This window comes from Amphiura filiformis, chromosome 1 (assembly GCF_039555335.1).
Source record: "Amphiura filiformis chromosome 1, Afil_fr2py, whole genome shotgun sequence".
Classification (NCBI taxonomy): Eukaryota; Metazoa; Echinodermata; class Ophiuroidea; order Amphilepidida; family Amphiuridae; genus Amphiura; species Amphiura filiformis.
Window position 1 is genome coordinate 2,357,879 of NC_092628.1, and position 21,291 is coordinate 2,379,169.

The 21,291-nt window shown below is 35.6% G+C and overlaps 1 protein-coding gene across 1 annotated transcript; it reads left to right on the forward strand.

The window, feature by feature from the left end:
* The first annotated feature begins 1,720 nt into the window (after nt 1-1,720).
* Nucleotides 1,721-19,995, forward strand: LOC140169520 (acetylcholine receptor subunit alpha-like 2). Its single transcript, XM_072192782.1, has 6 exons — nt 1,721-1,859; nt 5,823-5,977; nt 13,017-13,061; nt 13,745-13,854; nt 15,487-16,174; nt 19,158-19,995. Exons 1-6 carry the CDS (start codon nt 1,802-1,804, stop codon nt 19,257-19,259), a joined length of 1,158 nt encoding a protein of 385 aa, XP_072048883.1. The 5' UTR covers nt 1,721-1,801; the 3' UTR covers nt 19,260-19,995.
* Nucleotides 19,996-21,291: the final 1,296 nt, after the last annotated feature.

Genomic DNA, 21,291 nt, shown 5'->3' on the forward strand with positions numbered 1-21,291 from the left:
ATAAGCATGTGAATTCATTTTACGCTGTGCAAACTTGGTGGTTGGTAAAATTGGCAAAAAGTGGCCCAACTCAGGCATGTCAGGCGAGTAAGTAAAACCGGGAATGGCGTTTGAATCTGAACTAGGGAAGACATCAAGTTAAGTTTCTGTTAGCCAAGATATTACTTATTCTACTGAATATCAGTAGATTTTTTTTCTGAAAAGCAAAAATGCAATTGCTTAATCATGAAAGTCGATTTTACGCAATAAATTAAGCTTGATATGCGCGAAAATGTCAAAAGTGGCCCAACTCGTTTTCTGGACGATACGGTTAATTTAGCATAGCGTTTGAACCCGAACTAGTAAAGAAAGCAACTGAGTAAACTAAGATGTTACTGATTCCACTGTGTATAACATAGTAGACTTCTTGATCTTGTCCATAGAAAGAAAGAAAGGACCAATAGAGTATAAGAAGCAAAAGAAGTCCCATCCCATTTCCATGCCCACAAATTAATGGCACTTAACAACATCCATAGCCCATAAGCCCACCGGTAAAGCCCATTCCCTAAATAAAGTTGTTATTTTATAAAGTTATCATTGATGAATGTTTGATATCCATGCATGGTATGTGTACTCCTTTTCAATCTTTGAAGTAGCCAAACCTCCTCCATAGACAAAGCGATAAACGGGTACAAAGTTGTGAGCCGATTGAAATATTGGTTCGGTTTACTAAAGCTAACGATTAAGGTTTCTTTAACATATATTTCATGAACTTTTCTGAAATAGGAGAAAAAGAAGGCGCAATGAGGATTCTGATGTGTTCATTCCATTTGACATTCATGCTCCCACTGGGGAAGATATTTCCTAAATCTTCTGCAGGGGTAGAATGGATTTTAAATGGAATAGTCCATTATATTTTATATCCAAGCCACGAAAATCATCATCAGATACATATCGGTGCAATCTGGGTGCAATCTGGGGGATTGTCTCATGTTGTGTTTTTACCTTCTTAAATGATATGTTTTTGGTTAACTTTCCGCGGGAGGTACGTGAATGTCAAAACTCATTTAACTCATGCGTCATGTGTTCTGACTTCAAGTAATAAGAATTTTGTGTCAATCAATTAAAATTAATGTTCATATTGGATATCATCGATGGTCTTTACAATCACGTTGATTTTACACTTGTTAAAGTCATTATTTAATAGATCCTATTGCTTTCCCTTCAATAAAGGGTTATGTAGAATGCATGGGCCGTACATCGCATTTTCCTTGTGTGAAAGTTTCCATATCAATTGGTATCGATTTGTAAAAATTGTATTAAAGGCAGAAAGGCAAGGTGGGAAGGAAAACTTGGATACGCGTGAAATGAATAATAAGAATGAGGGCTGTAAAAGAGCAATAACTACAATTTATACATTTTCAATGTTCGATTGTGTGCAATAACTTCAACAATAACTAACACTGTGTGACATAAGGAAATCTCCAATGGGCTATTAGATGCACACTATCCATTGGCAACATATAATTCCAGTTATTTTCAGAAAAATTTAAAATCCAGACACTTCTTTTTGAAATCCAGACATTTCAATTGTTGAAAATTAAACAGGGGGAACAACCCAATGTATACCTTGTTTTTTAGAAAGGTCGCAGTATTCCTTAATAATGCAGTGGCGCTGTTTCTGGATCTGGTCTAAAATAAAGTGTCACCAGACTTTATCGCGTCGCGTCGATTTATTTTCACAAAATCCAATCACATGTGCGGGTAACTCAGAGAGTCGAGCTTACTTCGAGAGACGCTTACGGAGTGGGAATATCATACAATGGCTTGTAGATGGTTGCAACTTATTTTGGGTTCTTATTGGATTATATCCGTATCAGGTAGGTTCAACTCTTGTCGCTTCTAATCAATTATGTATAAAATCGGGGAAAGAATTAGTGACATCAAGTTTAATTTGATTGATTGAAATTTGATTGTCTTGAACATGTTGAAATGTCATGAATACTGTGATTTACGAACTTCTCATGACCATTGAAACAATAAATCTTTCCTTAGAAGAACCTTATAAATTGAAAATATTATAATATATTACGGGCAAATAATGAAATATTTATGATTTTAAAATATGAGCAAAATGTAGCAACAATGCTATCTTTATTTTGTATATAATGATGAATTTTATTTAAAGGCCACCGATGATATAAAGTTTAGATTAAATAAATGCGCTTAAGGAGTACGTGTCGGAGTAATCGTGACAGTTCAGCTCCAAAAACATAAATTTTAATTGAGGAATTTATGAAAAGTTACAACTTGGAAGATTTGAATGGGTACAGAAATATGCACTTTCAATAATTGTTTATTGTGCATGCTTCTCGAGATTATGTGTCCTTTTATGAAGGTGCTTCGTTTCAATAATTGTTTATTGTGCATGGTTCTCGAGATTATGTGTCCTTTTATGAGATGCTTCGTTTCAATAATTGTTTATTGTGCATGGTTCTCGAGATTATGTGTCCTTTTATGAAGATGCTTCGTTTTGACTCTTTTTCCATCATAACTCAAGAACCACAAGGTCTACAAAAGTGTAACTGCGATATTTGAATTCTATCATGGTATATTTTGGGTTTTGGTTTAGATAAAAACAATTTAAATTAAAAATAACATTAAAATTAATGTCGGGTAATATAAAGGTCATGGAAACGTTTTAAAATGTTTTCTATAAAAACACACTACACACAAAAATGTTTGAAATATATTATTGTAAAATATTTTTGGCAAACATTTTTTGCCAAATATTTTGTTAACACTTAAATAACATTATGTTAGAATATTTTCAGTAGGTTGAATGTTGAACAATGATGTTTTTGAATGTTAGGAACACGTTTTATACCCTTTAAATGTCCTTCATAGAATCTTTGGCAACCTTTTCTAACTTTTGCGAATGATGTCGAATCATGCAAGCTCATGGAAATGATTCCATTTGTTGTGTAAAGGAATAACCATTATTTCAAGATACATTCAATTTGAAGTTTGTTTCGATATTTTCACCTATGCCCATGATCGCGCTATATTGCCATGATTGCATTTGCGATAATTTAGTCTCAAATGAACGTACCAATCTCCGGGACCAATCTGGACCTTTATGTGGTGCCACTCCTATTTAGTATTTGCACAAAAGTATGAAATTCTTGAGCGTCCTGTATGCCCTCTAGTCGTGAGGATATAAGAGTGGATGACAAAAGCTGTTTTCCAGCACTGGACGAAATTATGTTATTTTAAGGAGCGTGTCCTAGAGCCAGGATTACGGTTCCAATTTAAAAAACAAACAATTAAACTTCACTCTGTCAGTATTTTGAAGCAAATGAAATACGGGTTTAATGTCATTGTTTGCCATAGATCTGACGTGTGGCCCGGTGGGGGTGGGGGGGGGGGGGGGGGTCTTTGAAATATCTTGTTTGGGGATGAATCACGCAGACTCTTGGATGCTGACCGCATCTATACCTACCTGTTGCTGTTTTGCCACCCATAAGTACACATAAATGTGCCCAAATTGGGTGCTTTTAAGAGCAATTTTGCTAAATGCGCCTGATTAGTCTCCACTGAAAACCTACTCGTCGATATACCAAAATCGCAGCAAAGGGAACCCCAAACCGTGAAACATCCCCGTACATTTCAAACAGGGAGAACTCCCTTAGGGAAATATTCAGGGCCCATTAAAAAAAGGAACAATTTTCCCCCTAAATAGACGAACGTTTGGCTTAGACCCGGCCCCTACGGAAAACTTATCATTATCATCATCATCTTAGTTTGTCATGGTCGTCGTCATTAGGAACAGCAGGAGCAGAAGTATCTACAATTTCTTTCCTCAAAAATTTACAAAATAGGATAAACCTTTCGCGTCCGCATCCATTTATACGCTGTTCGAACACGGTGTAAACCGTTATGGGGGGTAACACTTTGGTTGGTTAAACTTTGCCCAACATTGGGTAAATATCCACGGGTTGGATAAAGGTGACATTACCCAGTTGTTGGGTGAACCTGTTGGGTTTACCTGTTTGGTAAACAGTGTTCTGTTATACCACACTTTGTTTCTCGATTTACCTACTGGATAAACAGTGTTCTGTTAAACCACAGAATAAATATTCCTCCTTTTTTTAATCAAAACGACGCTATATATAGAGGTACTGAATATTAAAGCAATACATTGCCCAACAAAATTAAAGGATGAAATTTACAATATAAACTAATTAATAACCATTAGGAAATTACACAAGACCATTGGGTAAAGGCAATATATTACCCAACAAATGGACAAAATGTACCCAATAATGTAGTAAAATGATTATCCATTGCCATTTGGTAAAATTATCTTATCCAACAATTTCTTGTGAAGAGATTCATCAGGTTTGTAGATAATTATAATTTGAAGTTTTCATATACAAAACCAAAATTTTTGACACTGACCTGACAGTTTCGTATGTCTTGGACGACATACTTCTTCAGAGTGATTGGTATCCCATCATCCTCTGTGCTGGTGGTAACACAGCTCCATCCCTTGGGGGCGTGGTCTTGAGAAGAGGGTCATACACATGACTTAAATGGTAGGCCCTGATCAGCCATAGCGGATCACACCATTCAACAGAACCATGTCATCAACTGGGACGATACCAAAGTTTTACAGAAGGAGTGTGATGCGAGTACTCGCTTCATCAGAGAATCAATCTGGATACGTAAGAGAGGCCCGGCCGTCATGAACAGGGACGAGGGGGCCTACCATTTAAGTCATGTGTATGACCCTCTCCTCAAGACCACGCCCCCAAGGGATGGAGCTGTGTTACCACCAGCACAGAGGATGATGGGATACCAATCACTCTGAAGAAGTATGTCGTCCAAGACATACGAAACTGTCAGGTCAGTGTCAAAAATTTTTGGTTTTGTATATGAAAACTTCAAATTACAACAATTTCTTTTTTTACCATAATTCTGGGTAACCTTTACACAACTGGGGATAGGTATGTGATGTTCCCTGAGTAATTTAATTTGATTATTTATCTTTGTTTCCAATTTAGAGTTATTTCCATATGGAGATGTATGGGAAACCCCCTTTGCAAGAGTTGGTAGGTAATTATATTTTGGGAAACCCTTCTAATGCATCAAGTTGATCAAAACAAATGAATCGTATCTAATTTTGTATTGTTGGGAATCCCCTGTTCTCTAGAATATTCAGCGTATTGCACCATTGTCGACTATTGTCGACTATGAAGAGAGTTTGTAGGCTCTCTATGTGTTGGTCATCGTGCTTCAAAAAGAGGTACATTCGAACCAGTTTGAATAGCCAATTATGTGCTATTTTAATACATCAACGAAGGAGATTTTGAGTATGAAGGTGCTCCTCCTCCCCAAAGGATTAATATTCTTCTGTCGACTTGCTGGAGTCTGGTTTATAAAACAACACATCTGTCAATAAAGTGGATCAGTGCAGAAAGAAGTCTATTTCCTTGAAAAAGAGAGTGATTGGTGAAAGAAGTATCATTTTTGGAGATTGTCAAGGATTTGAGTGTTTGGAGAAAGCAGCATCATACCCAGAAAAAGGGTTGTTCATATACCACCCAGTGATTGGGTATAATGCACCCAACCTAATATAAGTCTATAATTATTTACAAAGTTATTCAGCACTATGCGAAACTTAACAGTGACGTGGTGCAAAAATTTCAATATGGTGGGGCATGTATGGTTCTGGGTGATAAATGGGAAATATTATTCTCTCTGTTGGATTCTGATTTTTATCATATCAGTCCTATACGACACAGAGCGTTCAAAAACGTAAACTCTCGTTTTATTTTCAGCTTTGATAGTGAACGAGTATTATCATACGAGTCCTATAGCACAAAGTCGCCTTATATTCGACCTACTGTCCAAATACCATGAGAGTGTCCCTCCAACACACGAAGGACCTGTGCAAGTAGAGATTGGATTTACGATGTCGTTCTTCGATTTTCTGGTAAGGGGATTTGTTTTGGGCGTAATATAACAAGTATAGGTATCGATATGATTTACGATGTCATTCTTTACACAGCCGTGCCGCGGCTGTGTCTTGTATCGTACGAAAACTTTCTGTCGACCTTTACATTTGCTCTAGCACTCACATGCTTGCACCGATTTTGACCCAACTTGGTCACAACCATCATTGACCATGCCCCTACATGTCGCATGAAATTCGTGGGGTCAAATGTCACGTAGGGGTCACAGGGGTCAAAAACATGATTTCAATTCAAAATGCTACTTCTCCCACAAATTTCGCAGGACAGTAACGCCACTTGCACACATGCATTGCTATTACCAAGTGTCTATAAATCATACACAGATTTGAGGTCAAAGGTCATTAAGGGGACATTTCCGGTATAAAACCCAATTCCTTCAAAAAATTTTATAAGCTAAGAAAAACATAGGAGAGTGATGGTATGTTCACACGTGAATTGTGTTTACCCAATGTATATGTGGTATTTTTTTTATTTGGGGTCAAAGGTTATGATGCAACATAAACGAGTACTTTAATGAAAAAAGCTATAGCAACAAAACGAAAGGCCAATTATACATAGGTATTGATCGATACTATCGAAAGAACCTTTGAAGAAGTATTTTGAAGGTATTCGGTCAGACATCGAAAGTTACCCCTTAATGACCTTTGACCCACCCGAAAAAAAATACCACGTGTACACTAGATAACTAAAGAGGGTCATCCTCAAGTGTTTACCATGTAAAAGGTCATTTTGGGGCGATTTACACCGTGGATATTGCAGTTTTGTCCACGGCAAATTCACCGTGATTTTTTCAGCCATAAACACGCTTCCCAGCAAACACAAAAACGTTTTAAAAACGTTTTAAATAAGTTATATTTTGGCTTTTGGTTTAGGTAAAACGTTTTAATAACATTAAAATGTCGGGTTATATAAAGGTCATGATAACGTTTTAAAACGTTTTGTATAAAAACACACTACAACAATATTTTTAAAAAAAAAAAAAAAATGTTATTTTAAACTATTTTTGCAAACATTGTTGCCAAATATTTTGTCAATACTTAAATAACATTATGTTAAAATATTTGAAACCAGCAAACACAGAAATGTTCTTAAAATGTTTTTTTCAAAACCTTTTAATAACATTTAAATGTCGGGTTATATAAAGGTCATGAAAACGTTTTTAAAACGTAATTGCAAATATTTTGGGCAAACATTTTTCGCAAAATATTTTTTCAATCCCCAAAATAACATTCTGTTTAGAATGTTTTGTATCAAGTTTTCAAGAATGTTTTTGGAATGTTATTAAAACGTTTTTATACCCTTTATATAACCCGACATTTAAACGTTTTCTGTAAGGTTATAAAAACGTTTTATACTCTTAATATACCCTTTATATAACCCGACATTTAAACGCTTTCTGACAACCTTTTATAACCGTTTGCGAATGATGTCGAAAACGTTTTGTGTTTGCTGGGTTAGTGAAGATTAAACCGAAATATGCAGTACAATCTAATGAACAGGGGAACATTTTGTAGGGGTCAGATCAAAGGTCATGCAGAGGTCAAATTTTAGAAATGCATTTTCTGGACATCTGTAAGGGGTACGGGACTCAAACTTGGTGACAACAAGCCTCATGACCAGGGGAACATTTTGGAACATTTTGCAAGGGTCAGATACCTCCACAACACCAACACGCCCCAGCTAGGTTTGTGGTCTGTGACCACCATTTGCCACTATTTTCAACTCAAAATGCTACTTCTCCCACAAATTTCGCAGGACAGTAAACGCCACTTGCATACATGCATTGTTATTACCCAGTGTCTATAAATCATACACAGATTTGAGGTCAAATGTCATTAAGTGGTCACTTCCGGTATAAAACCAAATTCCTTCAAAAAAATTTATTAGCTAAGAAAAACAGGAGAGTGACGGTATGTGCACACATGAATTATGTTAACCTAATGTGTATGTGGTATTTTTTGTTTGAGGTCAAAGGTTATTAAGGGGTCACTTCCGGTATAAAACGAAATACTTCTCCCACAAATTATGTAGGACGGTGATGCAACTTGCACACATGCATTGCTATTACACAGTGTCTATGAATCATACACAGATTTGAGGTCAAAGGTCATTAAGGGGTCATTTCCGGTATAAAACCATATAACTTCACAACAAATTATTAGCTAAGAAAAACATAGCACAGTGACGGTATATTCACACATGAATTGATGTTACCCAGTTTACACGTAGTATTTTTTTATTTTGGGTCAAAGGTCATTAAGGGGTCACTTCCGGTCCAAGACAAAAACATTCAAAATGTCCCTTCTGTCGCAAATAATATGGCAGAGTGATACTATGTGTACACATGCATTGACATAAGCCAATGCATATGGGGTTTCCGTAGATTTTGGGGTTAAAGGTCATTAAGGGGTCAGAACACGGCTGTGTTCGTGGTCTTAGACCACAGCTAAGTCTAGTTCTTTCTTTCTTCTGTCGACCTTTACATTTGCTCTAGCACTGACATCCGTACACCGATTTTGACCTAACTTGGTCACAATCATTACTGACCATGCCCCTACATGTCACATGAAATTTGTGGGGTCAAAGGTCACGTAAGGGTCACAGGGGTCAAAAACGTATTGTTATTGTCCAGTGTCTGTAAATCATACACAGATTTAAGGTCAAAGGTCATTAAGGGGTCATTTCCGGTATAAAACCAAATTCCTTCAAAAATGTTTATTAGCTAAGAAAAACTTAGGAGATTGACGGTATGTGCACACATGAATTATGTTGACCTAATGTATATGTGGTATTTTTTATTAGGGGTCAAAGGTCATTAACGGGTCACTTCCGGTATAAAATTAAATACCTTTAAAATGCTACTTCTCCCACAAATTACATAGGACGGTGACGCAACTTGCACACATGCATTGTTATTACCCGGTGTCTATGAATCATACAAAGATTTGAGGTCAAAGGTCATTAAGGGTCATTTCCGGTATAAAACCAAATTCCTTCAAAAAATTTTTATTAGCCAAGGAAAACATAGGAGGATGACGGTATGTGCACACATGAACTATATTCATCGAATGTATATGAAGTATTTTTGATTGGGTCAAAGGTCATTAAGGGGTCACTTTCGGTATAAAACCAATATCTTCAAACAATTTTATGAGCTAAGAAAAACATAGGAGAGTGACGGTATGTGCACACATGAATTATGTATACCTAATGTATATGTGGTATTTTTTATTTGGGGTCAAAGGTCATTAAGGGGTCACTTCCGGTCCAACAAGACGAAAAACATTCAAAATGTCCCTTCTGTCACAAATAACATGGCAGAGTGATACTATGTGCACACATGCATTGACATAAGCCAATGCCTATGGGGTTTTCGTAGATTTTGGGGTCAAAGGTCATTAAGGGGTCACAACACGGCTGTGTTCGTGGTCTTAGACCACAGCTAAGTCTAGTTGATTTTCTGGTAAGATGGTTTGTTTTGGGCGTAATATGATCTGTATACTAAGTAACGCAATAATGTAGTCGTACAGTCAAAAAAGTGCAATAGAGCAAATAATCGATATTTGTGTAAGAACCAAGTCGAACTTTGCCATTTTTAAAATCTTCTATATTAATGCCACACTCCATAGTCTCCTTCTGTGAACAAATGAAGTGAATCGTAACTACGTTTATTTTTATGAGTCCTTTTCCTGCGATATTCAATTTCATTATTTGTCCACGAGGTACCATGTAATTTGAATGAGAGTACACAATACACGATAAAGACACCAGCTCTGAAACTGACTTTAACTTAAATAAGGTTGATTTTTGCGCTATTTTAACTTTTTTTCTGTTCAAACAACCTTCCTAACATTACTCTAAGTCCTTCATACCTCACTCGACTCCAACTCCGGTTTTTTTAATCTCAATATGTAAACTTCCTGGATATTTTGTAATTCACTCCACGTTAATTTGCGCGCATTTCATTTCGACATTTGAAAAACCTACCTACAAATTTGTATGTTTTTGATAGAGAAAAAACATCTTTAAAGTAAAGGTAAAATGAAAATAACAACAAATAATGTTTCTTATCCTTAAACAAGACCAAGGACAATAACACTTTGGGTGCTCCGTTGTATTTCAATGCCAATGAGGTTAAGAAAATGGCAGTTGTTCCAAATTACACTTTTCTACTTTGCTATCGCTATATAATGTGTCATAAAAACAAGACGCTAAATGCTAATTCCTGGATTTTTTCACACAAGGTCACCAATGGATATATCATTTATTTAACAAGGTTCAACTTGGGTAAATAAAAATGGATTATTTTCTCTATTGCACTTTTTTGACTCACCTGTATTTCAATTCCCTGGTATAAGTTGGTTGTATTGGGTGTAAAACTTCTAAATTATTTACCAACAAAATGACATTTGTCATGCATTAACGCTTGCAAAATTTGAAAACTACATTAAAACAATAAAAGTTTATCTAAAATATTTATAATAAATGGTATTTAGGTCTAAAGCTTTCAAGGTTCAATTGTTAATTGAATATTTGGATAGGTAAAATTCAGCAAAAAAGACAGTTATCATTTGTAATGACATTTGCACATATTGTTAATTACTAAAAGACTTCCTAATAATAGGCATATCACCCCCAAAATAAGCACAGCAGAAACACGTTATTTAATGTTTCTACATGAATGAGCTTTATTAAAGTATAAAAAATCAAAAAAACGGAATTGAAATCGGTCAATGCGTTGTGATGTAGTGTCAATTTTAAGATGCTCATAAATGGAATTAAAACCTGCCACAAATGGCTACAATGACAAAATTGGCACATTTCGAGATTTTGAAGGTTTACAGCTAATTATGTATTCATGATATTATTATGTAAATTAGGCATGAGTAATTTTGGGTTTTTTCAATTTAATGAAAGTCTATTCATTCACCATAAATTTGTCAAGTATGAACCTGTTATGATGTTGAATAAAGAAACTGCAGTTAATTACTTAAATATAATACAAAAAATACAAAGTTTGACATTTTGACGATGTCTGGAATAGAATTTTCATTTTTTTCTGTAAACATGGTATGTGTCACCATTGATCAAAGCTAAATCCGAAAAAAAAATTCATTTGCAATGAGACTTTAAATTAACATTTTGTTATCTGGATTAACATGGGAAGACAAATGGTAAAAGGAACAGCCATTCTACTGTATCGCGTATACAAAAATAGTATGGCCTTGGACACACACAATGGCTTAGAGCTATTGTGGTTTGGAAAATTACTCCCTAAAAATTTCTTTGATAATGTTTTGTTTTTAATTAGTTTTACTCAAGGCAAGGCAAGTGTTTCATTCGTTGTCGACGGAAATAATTTACATGCTAAGAAAGATTAATATTTCAGAGCGATCTTCAAAAATCCATAAAAACAGGCAGTAGCTCTTAAACAAAACAATATTTAATTTTTGCGGACCCGATGGTAGCCTCGGAAAGTCTTCACACACCATTATATTAAAAATTCAAACAATTTGGATAAATCCTTTCATTTTTTCATTTCATTTCATATTTATTCAAAATAACATCATGGCAAATAGCCAAATTGCGTTACTTTTTACAATATTAAAACATCAAAAAATTATTTACTATTATTACACATAAAAGTTATTAAAATACAATATTACAAGAAAAAAGCATAAGAAAAACATAAAAGTCTGCACAAAAAGTAACTCAGCTGTTATAAATACGCCTATAGATTCAGAACAAATAATTGTTTTCACAATATTTCAACATAGAGAGAAGGATGATTTATTTACACGCATTTTGATACCCCATTCAGACAAATACCCGAATTTAAAAGTTGCAGTTTACAGGGATCAATGGTTATAATGCCAGCACTGTATACACGTAAAGCCCGCCATTATCTTCACGCTTACTTCAAATCAATACAAATAACTGCAACTTTTAAATTGGGGTATGTTTCTTTCAAAACACTGCTGTATTGTCAATATTGAACAAAATTGGACAAATGGGGTATCAAAATGCGCGTAAATAAATCATCCTTCTTTTTATGTTAAAATATTGTGAAAACAATTATTAGTTCTGAATCTATATGCGTATATATAACAGCTGAGTTACTTTTTGTGCAGACTTTATATTATATTGCACATGATTATAAAAGCTTATCTCCACACTCACCCCATCACACCACACTCTCACACACCCACTCAACTCCTAAGCACACCTCTTACTCCCAAACACAGTGACCCCAAATAATATGCGCCACACACAAAATCATATAAGCATCAAATAAGCATAAGAGAAACACAAATATTATATTGCACATAATTATGAAAGCAAACCCCTTAACTAATCTTATCTCCACACTTATCCTCACATACACACATCCCCTCACCCCCTCTTGAGCACACCTCTTACTTCCAAACACAGTCACCCTAAATAATACGCATACACACTAAATCACTCATATTCACACTCATACACGTACCATAAAAATTTCACATCAAAATAATTAAATTAAATTGCATCAAATTGTTAAACTGCATCATTGGGTGAAATGAAGCATATGAGGAAATTCATTTGTTGACATAGATGTTTTCTAAAATTGGTCAACTTTGAAGCGCGCGCTTTTCAATTCACTGTTATGCTTGCATGCACAGTGTGGCAGAATTATTGTGCAGCCACTGTGACATACCTACTAATAAATGAATAATAACAATACTTTTCCAAACAACAGGAAACAAATTCCAGATTTCAAAACTGTAAATATTTATGCAGAGAATGTAGCACAAATTAGGCAAATTTGCGACTTTGACCCGTGATCATGGTGATGTGTTTGCCTTGACCACTAGAGGCACAACAGGAGGCAAGGAACAACTTTCGCTAAGTCTTTTGGCTACTTTTAACGTTTAGAAAAAAACCACCCATCTACCTTTTCATATCATCGTAGTTTTAAGAATGAAAACTTATAGCGATGTTTTGTCATTATTCACCTAGGATGAGGGTCACCAGCAGGCCTGTATACACATGTGGTCATCCAGAGTAAGTATACAAACACTTTATACTTAGTAGTTAAGTGGCGGCCCTCCGCGATTGCGATTAGACGCGCAGATTTTTTATCCGATACTGCTGTAATTGACGAACTCTGCATGCTAATAAATTGAATCTTGCAACGGTCCAATGCGTGAATAAGAATAAGATAATTAGCTTGAGTTTCTTGTACACCTCTGCTTATGTGCACAGATTATTGACGTTATTAAAAATAAACAAATACTGATCGATTATCCACTTTGCTGGTGGTAAAACAGGTCCATCCTGAAGGGGCGTGGTCTTGAGGAGAGGGTTATAATATGTTCGGGATCTCTTTTGCAAATCCAGATTGATTCTCTGATAAGCGAGTTATCGCATCACACTCCTTCTCTAAAACTTTGGACAAAACAGACTGCATTTACTTGCATAATTATTGTAACAGCAGATACGTGGAAGAGACCGGCCAAAATTGAACACCCGGCTTAGGAACATCAAAAAGAAACTGAAAAATTGGAAAGGGGCAAATTATCAGATGCAGATCATCATGCTATCCAACAGAACCATGTTATAACCTGCGACGATACTAAAGTTTTACAGAAGTGAAGATTCATGATACAGAAGATTCGTGATTAAGACGATATTATACAGCACATTAATCCTACATGTATAATTTTTTTTCTTTCGTTTCACTGTAGGCGTGGACAGATCCTCGTCTTCGCTGGGATCCAGCGAAGTACAATGACACTGATAACATCCTCTTAGACATCGATCAAATATGGATACCGGATATTGAGTTATATAATGGGTAATGTTTCGTTGCATGTGTTTGCTTTTTAGGATAACACAGGAACAAATGTAACTAAAAAAATTAAATGACACATGGGAATCATATTTAAAGGGCATATATTGCAAAAACAAGTTTAACTCCATTCGAAGAGAATAATTATTACATCACAAGTTGACACCCGGTGCAATTTTTGTATGCATATTTCTCCTGAAAAAAAGAGAAATTGTGTTGGTAAAGTTCGGGCTCGTACGGGTCCTTCCCCCGTTCGAAGCGAAATTAATTTTCAAGGCAGCGGGCTGAATGACGTAAGTAAATGAAGAGGAAACTATAGGGGAGAGTGGGGTAATCCAGTACACCTTTTCATTTAAGCCTATCACTACACACTAAAACAACGTAAGATAGAATATCAAGAGTGGGATTACCCGCCGTTCCCCTATGTTCACGATAACACATGAACCTAGAGCTCTTTTCATGTTCATTTATGTATAAATGCGCGGCCTTCAATGGTCAACAAAAGGTTAGCTACCGGCCCATTGAAATGGTTTATTTGCATAATATATACAATATTGATCACGCTAAAATTCTAATCTCAAAATGTTTTTTTTATTTTTTAGTCCAAATATTTCTCATGATGTTGATATACATATGAATTGTAATATCACAATTTACTATTATATAATAAAGAAGCGGCTGATTTTATCTATATGTTTAAAAACCATTAAATTTGTAATACTTGATTCAGAGTTTTTTCGTTGTGAACAACAACAGTATATGTTCTGTGCATTGAGAGTGTTTACAGTCCATTCTTTCAAAGCGGGCACATTTCATTTCATGACCTCAAACTTTTTTCTAGGTCAAATCTGTCTCGTTCGAAGGAACTCACCGCTTACAATTGGTTTTTGCGGAATATCAATTTTAAACGTCTTATTTTCTCAACAAAGGAGTCATTTTCATTGTCCTCATAATATTAGCTTGCCAATGATATGATGTTGTCCGAGCAATATATATATGCCTTTTAAAAGAGGGTACAAAACATACACAAAACCATGTCTAAGTGATTTTGGATTGGTTGCCATGTGAAATCGGCAGGTACAGCCAATCAGTGTATTTCTAAAAACAGATATACATGTGTCATGAATATAATTGCTCTTCTCGCCATCTGCGAAATTGGTTCTTTTGTTATTGAGTTGCACTCGTTCCCGACTTTAGCCGATCAGTGCCATGGTGAGCAAAGCTAGGCATTGTTATGAGTCGTTACAAGACTCAAGGCCAAAACACCTTTTACCCAAATTGACTTCAGAAAAAATGCACTGTTTGAATTAGTATTTGTAATTGTTATGGAAAGAAAACTTTTATAATATATTATATACCGTCAAAATTAAAGCAGTTTTAGTTTCTGACCCCTGTGTGGCAAAATAAAAAAATCCAAAACAAACAAACAAATAAACAACAATAAAAAATTAACCCTGCCTACCCTCTGGCTTTGACCTTTAATTTTGGGACAATCTAAGGAACCTTAAAATGTTGGTTTGGATTAGTCCTAGGGAAATACAAAGCCAGTGCTGCTAGCTTGGGATAATTCCATCACTCAGAACAGGAAAACAATGCGATCACCCTTTCTAATAATGCATCTTTTGTCTAATTTTCTAGTGCGACTTCTCTGAACACAGTGAAAGCATCAGCGGTTATCCAGCACACAGGCAAGATCAGCTACGTTCCTTCGTTCCAAATCAACTTTATTTGTGATATGGATCTTAGTTACTTTCCGTATGATACACAAACGTGCTCATTGAAAATGGGATCCTGGCATTACCACAGCGAAACATTGAATTTATCTCTATCATCAGCTAAACCTGATCTTTCTCACTTCAAGCGCATTAACGACTTCACTCTGCTTGAAGTTAAACAACAGCGAAATCTTCGCACGTATCCGTGCTGCCAGGAGGAGTACATCGATGTGACGTATAGTTTCATCTTGAAGCGTCAATCGTCTGCATATAGTGCAAAGCTCGTGTTACCATCAGTTTTGGCGGGCTTTTTAGTCTTGGGTACATTCCTGGTGCCGAATACATCATGTGAACGACTCACACTATGCATCGTTTTATTCCTTTGTATTGTTCATCTGCTTACTTACCTTCATGATATCATACCAACAAGTGGGGAATCCATTTTGGGATGTTATTTGGCCTTTGCTCTTTTCTTGGATTTTTTTGCAATAATTTTAGCCATAATTTCCTACAACCTCCAACGCAGCACAAGAGCAATGCAGGAATTGAGAGGAGAAATGGAGAATGACGTCGATGGGGAAAATGAATTGAAGATACGTAAACCACCGAATGTAAGTATCATAAACACCTCAAAAAAAGTAACTAACCCCCCTTAAATAATGACCAGTTTTCAAAAACGGGTGATTGTATTACAAATCTGTAAAATGCGTTGGAAGCAGAATTTATTTCTGCACATTTTGACACCTCATTTGTAGCAATTGACTAAATATTGACGTCACATCGTACAATTAAATCAATGTAACCCAAGATTTGAAAGTTGCAGTAAATTGTATTGATTTTGTATTCAGTGTAATGGAAGGAAGTCTGTGTATTGATATCTGAGTGTTTTTTTATTATAAAAATTTGTATGTAAGTGCAGCTTTTAAATCTGGACCTCGCTACATTAAATTGACCGGTGTTTTATTGTTTTCTGGGCTATCGTATCAAATGAGGTGTCAAAATGCGCAGAAATAAATTTATTAAAATTTATTAAGATTTGTAATACAATAGCCCCTTTTTGAACAATGGCCATTATTTAAGGGGGGTTAGTTACTTTTTTTGAGATGTTTATTTTAACACAGGTTTAATATTATTACCAAAACTCGTCTGGTTATAGAGGCCAATGTTATCGGTCTTTTACGGTTTAAATTTGTTTAAATTTAAACCGATTTTTACATTGTCGCTATCAGAGCTCACACTGTGATCACAGTTCGGTGGATTATAGTAATCTATCGCTCTTAGAAATTGGTGGATTTCGTAGGACACTTCACGGTAGAGACACGGTTTATAGTAATCTATCGCTCTCACAGCTTGGCGGATCGCGAAGGACACTTCACGGTATAGACACGGTTTATAATAATCGGGTATTTGTCAGTATGCTGAAATCATGTCCATTATTAATATAAGCATTCCAATTACAGTATCGCGTTTGGTCTACATTAGCTTGGTTAAACCGCAATGACAAAATCATAGTATGAGGTTTCGTCATTGAACATTTTTTACTACATCGAATGTTTTGCCGGACTTCAGAGGGCAAATTTACGTTCTCTTCCAGCAGCGAACATATTTTGTTAGGGGTACGGGAGACCGGGGGAGTGTCCACCCACCATGTGTTTCTGATCTCGTGACTGCTGGGAAAGCACAATGATGATGTGATTAGCTGGCACACGTCACAGCTAAGTACCCAAGAAAACAAGACAGTCCGACACAGAATTTATCGTAAAAATGTTTTTGAGTCAAGGAAGTTTACTTTTTTTGTACGTAATTGCAGAGACGGTTTTAGTTCGTATATGCCTATTCATTCGGAAGGTGAACAATTTGCCCAACACATCATGCAATTAAAAAATCAACAGTTTGAAGAAAAACGTTTTCCCCAGGCGGACTCCCGGCTCGGGCTCGCCTCATCGGGAAATTATGCAAAATATTGATAATAATACCTTTAAACAAGGTAAAACTACTAGCAATCAGCTTTTTAAAGTTAAGTGGTATCAGTATTACTTATACCACCGCGCCGTTTATGTCCTAGACCATCCCTCATAAGTTGTAAAAATATCATGTTAAGTTGCTCACTTTGGACCCCTACATTAGCTTACATTATACCCCTCCAATAAATTTAGTAACTCCCGGAAGATAAATGACTTAGAGGTTAATAACTGCGCATCGGTTATTTGGAGGGCATTGTGAAAAATCTAAACATTTTGCCTTTGGAACCGAGGAATATCCCGAGTACGCCCCTCGGGATATTCCGAGGTCCAAAGCAAAATGTTTAGATTTTTCACAATGCCCGACATATTACCGATGCAAAGTTATTAACCTCATTCATAACCGTCACTTTAATCTCTTCACCTTACAAAATAACGCAAACATTTGCTCAAAAGTTTCCAAAAATCGATCAGGCTAAAACAGGACGACCAATAACAAAAGTGCGTATTACAATCCGTGCAAATATGGTAGCGCGCAATCCAAAATACGGCAGCCAGCGCGCGCGCAGTTTGTTCGACGCACAACAACACGCAAACGCCGGTCAATTGTGTGCGACATTGGAACAATTACGCATTTTGCGGTCAATTGTGAGATATTAATGACCTCGATTTGCGTTCGCGTTTTCACAAATAATAAAATATGATTGGATCGCACGCATCGCGTTTATTAATGAGGTTATGAATGGCCAATATACCCTTAAGTAAACGTTTGCATTGAATATGTTATTATTATGCAATATTTTAACCCATTTTCTTTCTTAGGGGCGAACTTACCCAAGTGTTTGAGCGAACCTTGAATTTAGTGAAAATGAAGAGATGGTGAAAAACTATGTGAAAATTACATTAGACCCCGCCAAAGATTATTGTTTCATTTTATGATAATCTAATCTTTTATTTTCTGAAATAGACTTAGTATATAATTGGTAAAAAAACCGAACGTCTATAAGAAAAATGGTTAGCTCCACCCAGCAAACACAAAACGTTTTCGACATCATTCGCAAAAGGTTATAAAAAGGTGGTCAGAAAACGTTTAAATGTCGGGTTATATAATGGAATGATGGGTACCAATCATTTTGAAACAGCCTGTAGTAATGTTATACACAGTGTTCCAGCAAACGCAAGACGGTTTTAAAACGTTTTAAATGGGTTATTTACTGGTTTTGGTTTTGGTAAAAACCTATTAATATCATTAAATGACGGGTTATATATATAAAGGCCATGAAAATGTTTTTAAAACGTTTGGATGAAAACACACAACAAACTTAATACAAAATATTGTCAAAAGTTAATTATATTTTTGCAAAAATTTTTGCCAAATATTTCGTAAGCACTTAAATAACATTATTTCAGAATACTTTGCAGTAACTTGTTCAAAAAACGTTTTTGAATGTTATGAAAATATTTCATACCCTGTACATGTCCGTTAAATAACCCGACATTTAAACGTTTTCTGGCAACATTTTCTAACCTTTGTGAATAATGTTCTGTCATCCAGCAGCTTCCACGATCGATCTTGTTTTTGTATAATGCTATTTGTATAAATTGCTTTTTTTACTACTTTGTTTATTTTCAGAGAAAGAAGGGATTCATGCGATTTTTTGATTTTGGATGTTTCATTCTGTTTGCTGTTACTTTCATCATTGGCCTTGCTGTCATTTTGGGTCGTCGTGGCTAGAAAACACATCATTTGAAGATAAACTGTATAGTATGCAAGTGACAGAAAAAATAGTAAAACGGGCAGCACTGTATATAAACTATAAGTCTATAGTACGGTTGATTGAACACGATCGAAAACCGTCTTAAAAATTCTTAATAAAAATCTTGTTTTGATACGACCACATGTATATATATAGAAAAGTATACACCCTTTACTGTATACTGTGCCGATTTTGACCTATGTCATTTGATTTTATTCGACGCTTATATACATGTACCTTTTATTAATGTAAGTTACGGTAGCTTACAGGTCTTGTAATTTTGATTGTTCTCTTATTCCATTTTGCTTTTCCGATATCATTAACAAAACCCATGCCAGTCATATTAAATTCAAAATTCTTAAAGCAAATCCAACTTTGATGTTACATACCTCGATCAATGATAGTATCGTGCTAACACAGGCCTCCATTACAGGGAGGATAACAAATCGGCAATAACTGACCATGTCTCTGAGGAAAATCATGTTATTGGATGGGACAAATCAGAAATCAATGACAGAGAACAGAACAGAAAGAAGAGATATATCAAAGAAGCCATTTGGATAAGGAAGAGGGGGGGGTGTCAAAACACTCAACAGAGACGAAGGGAAGTACTTTCTTCCTCACATAAATGTGATGCGATCAAGCAAAATCAGTCGGAACTCGGAAATGTTAAATTTTCAGTTTCATATAGGTTAGTAAGAAATATTTGCGCAACTGCATTTTGCAAAAAAAACCATTGAAATTGAACAACCAGATACAAAGATATGAGCAATTAAAGAGTTTCCAAAACAAGAGGAAACAAAAGGAAATAATTATTGCCTTTGTTTAGCTATATCTCAAAATCAATATTTCCGAGTTCCGACTGATTTTGACCACATATGACCAAGTCCTAAAACCAACATCGCCACCAATTTCAGCTCAACTCACGGCCGTCGAGGTGCAGGGATTGGTCATTCAATTTGAGAAAGTGTTAGCACGAAACTGACATTGATCGAGGTATGTAACATCAAAATTGATCGAGGTATGTAACATCAAAATTGGATTTGCTTAAAGAATTTTGAACTTAAAATTTCATTTACAATCCTGATGAACTTATTTGTGGCATGCAAGTCATATATTTTGAGTGATTTGTTCGAAAACCATTATGGTTTTTTTAAGTATATTGTGTTACACAAGAAGCTACAAGAATACGTCAAAGAATTTTGAAAAACATGGTAATACAGATACGGGCCTGCAGTTTACAAACAGTTGTGGATTACCCTTTTCGTAAATTGTACAACTTTGGTAATTTTGCCGTACAAACCCACTGGAAAGGCCTATTTTTGAGTACAGGGTGCAGGGTGTCCCTGAAAGAACTGTATTTGTTTGGGTATTTTAACGCCCAAAATAAACATAGATATTATACCTGGTCTGGTTGAGGAATAAATCAAGTATCACATACTTTTTGCATTTGAACAATTGATAACACCGTTCTTGAAGAATTTTACGAAACCCCCTTATTTTCAAGCCTTTCCACGGATTCAAATATCAATCGATGATCTATATTCGGAGTACTAATCCCTGCTCATCATCAGCGCATGAGGCGTCTGATGTCATTAATTGACTCCGTGGAATGGATTGAAAATGAGGTAGTTTCGTAATATTCTTTTATTTCAAAAACGTAGCGGTCAATTGTCAAAATTCAAAAACTATGTGATAGCTGATTATATTCCTCAACCATATCGGTTATTTATTTGTGTTTGGTTTATGCGTTAAAATACCCAAAGACATCGGTTCTTTTAGGGACACCCTGTATCAATAACATTGGATAAGCTAAGTCATGCGCAACCTGTTTAACTACCTCAGATTAAATACCATAATGCACTTTTCTTACTACATGTACTATCAAGAGTGCTTATTATCGTTAACATTTCATCTTCATTTGTAAGTGGGAAAACATGTCTTTGCACTACTGCTTTGAAAATATTATATTATTATATTATATTATTATGGGTTGGAGTTTTAGTAAAC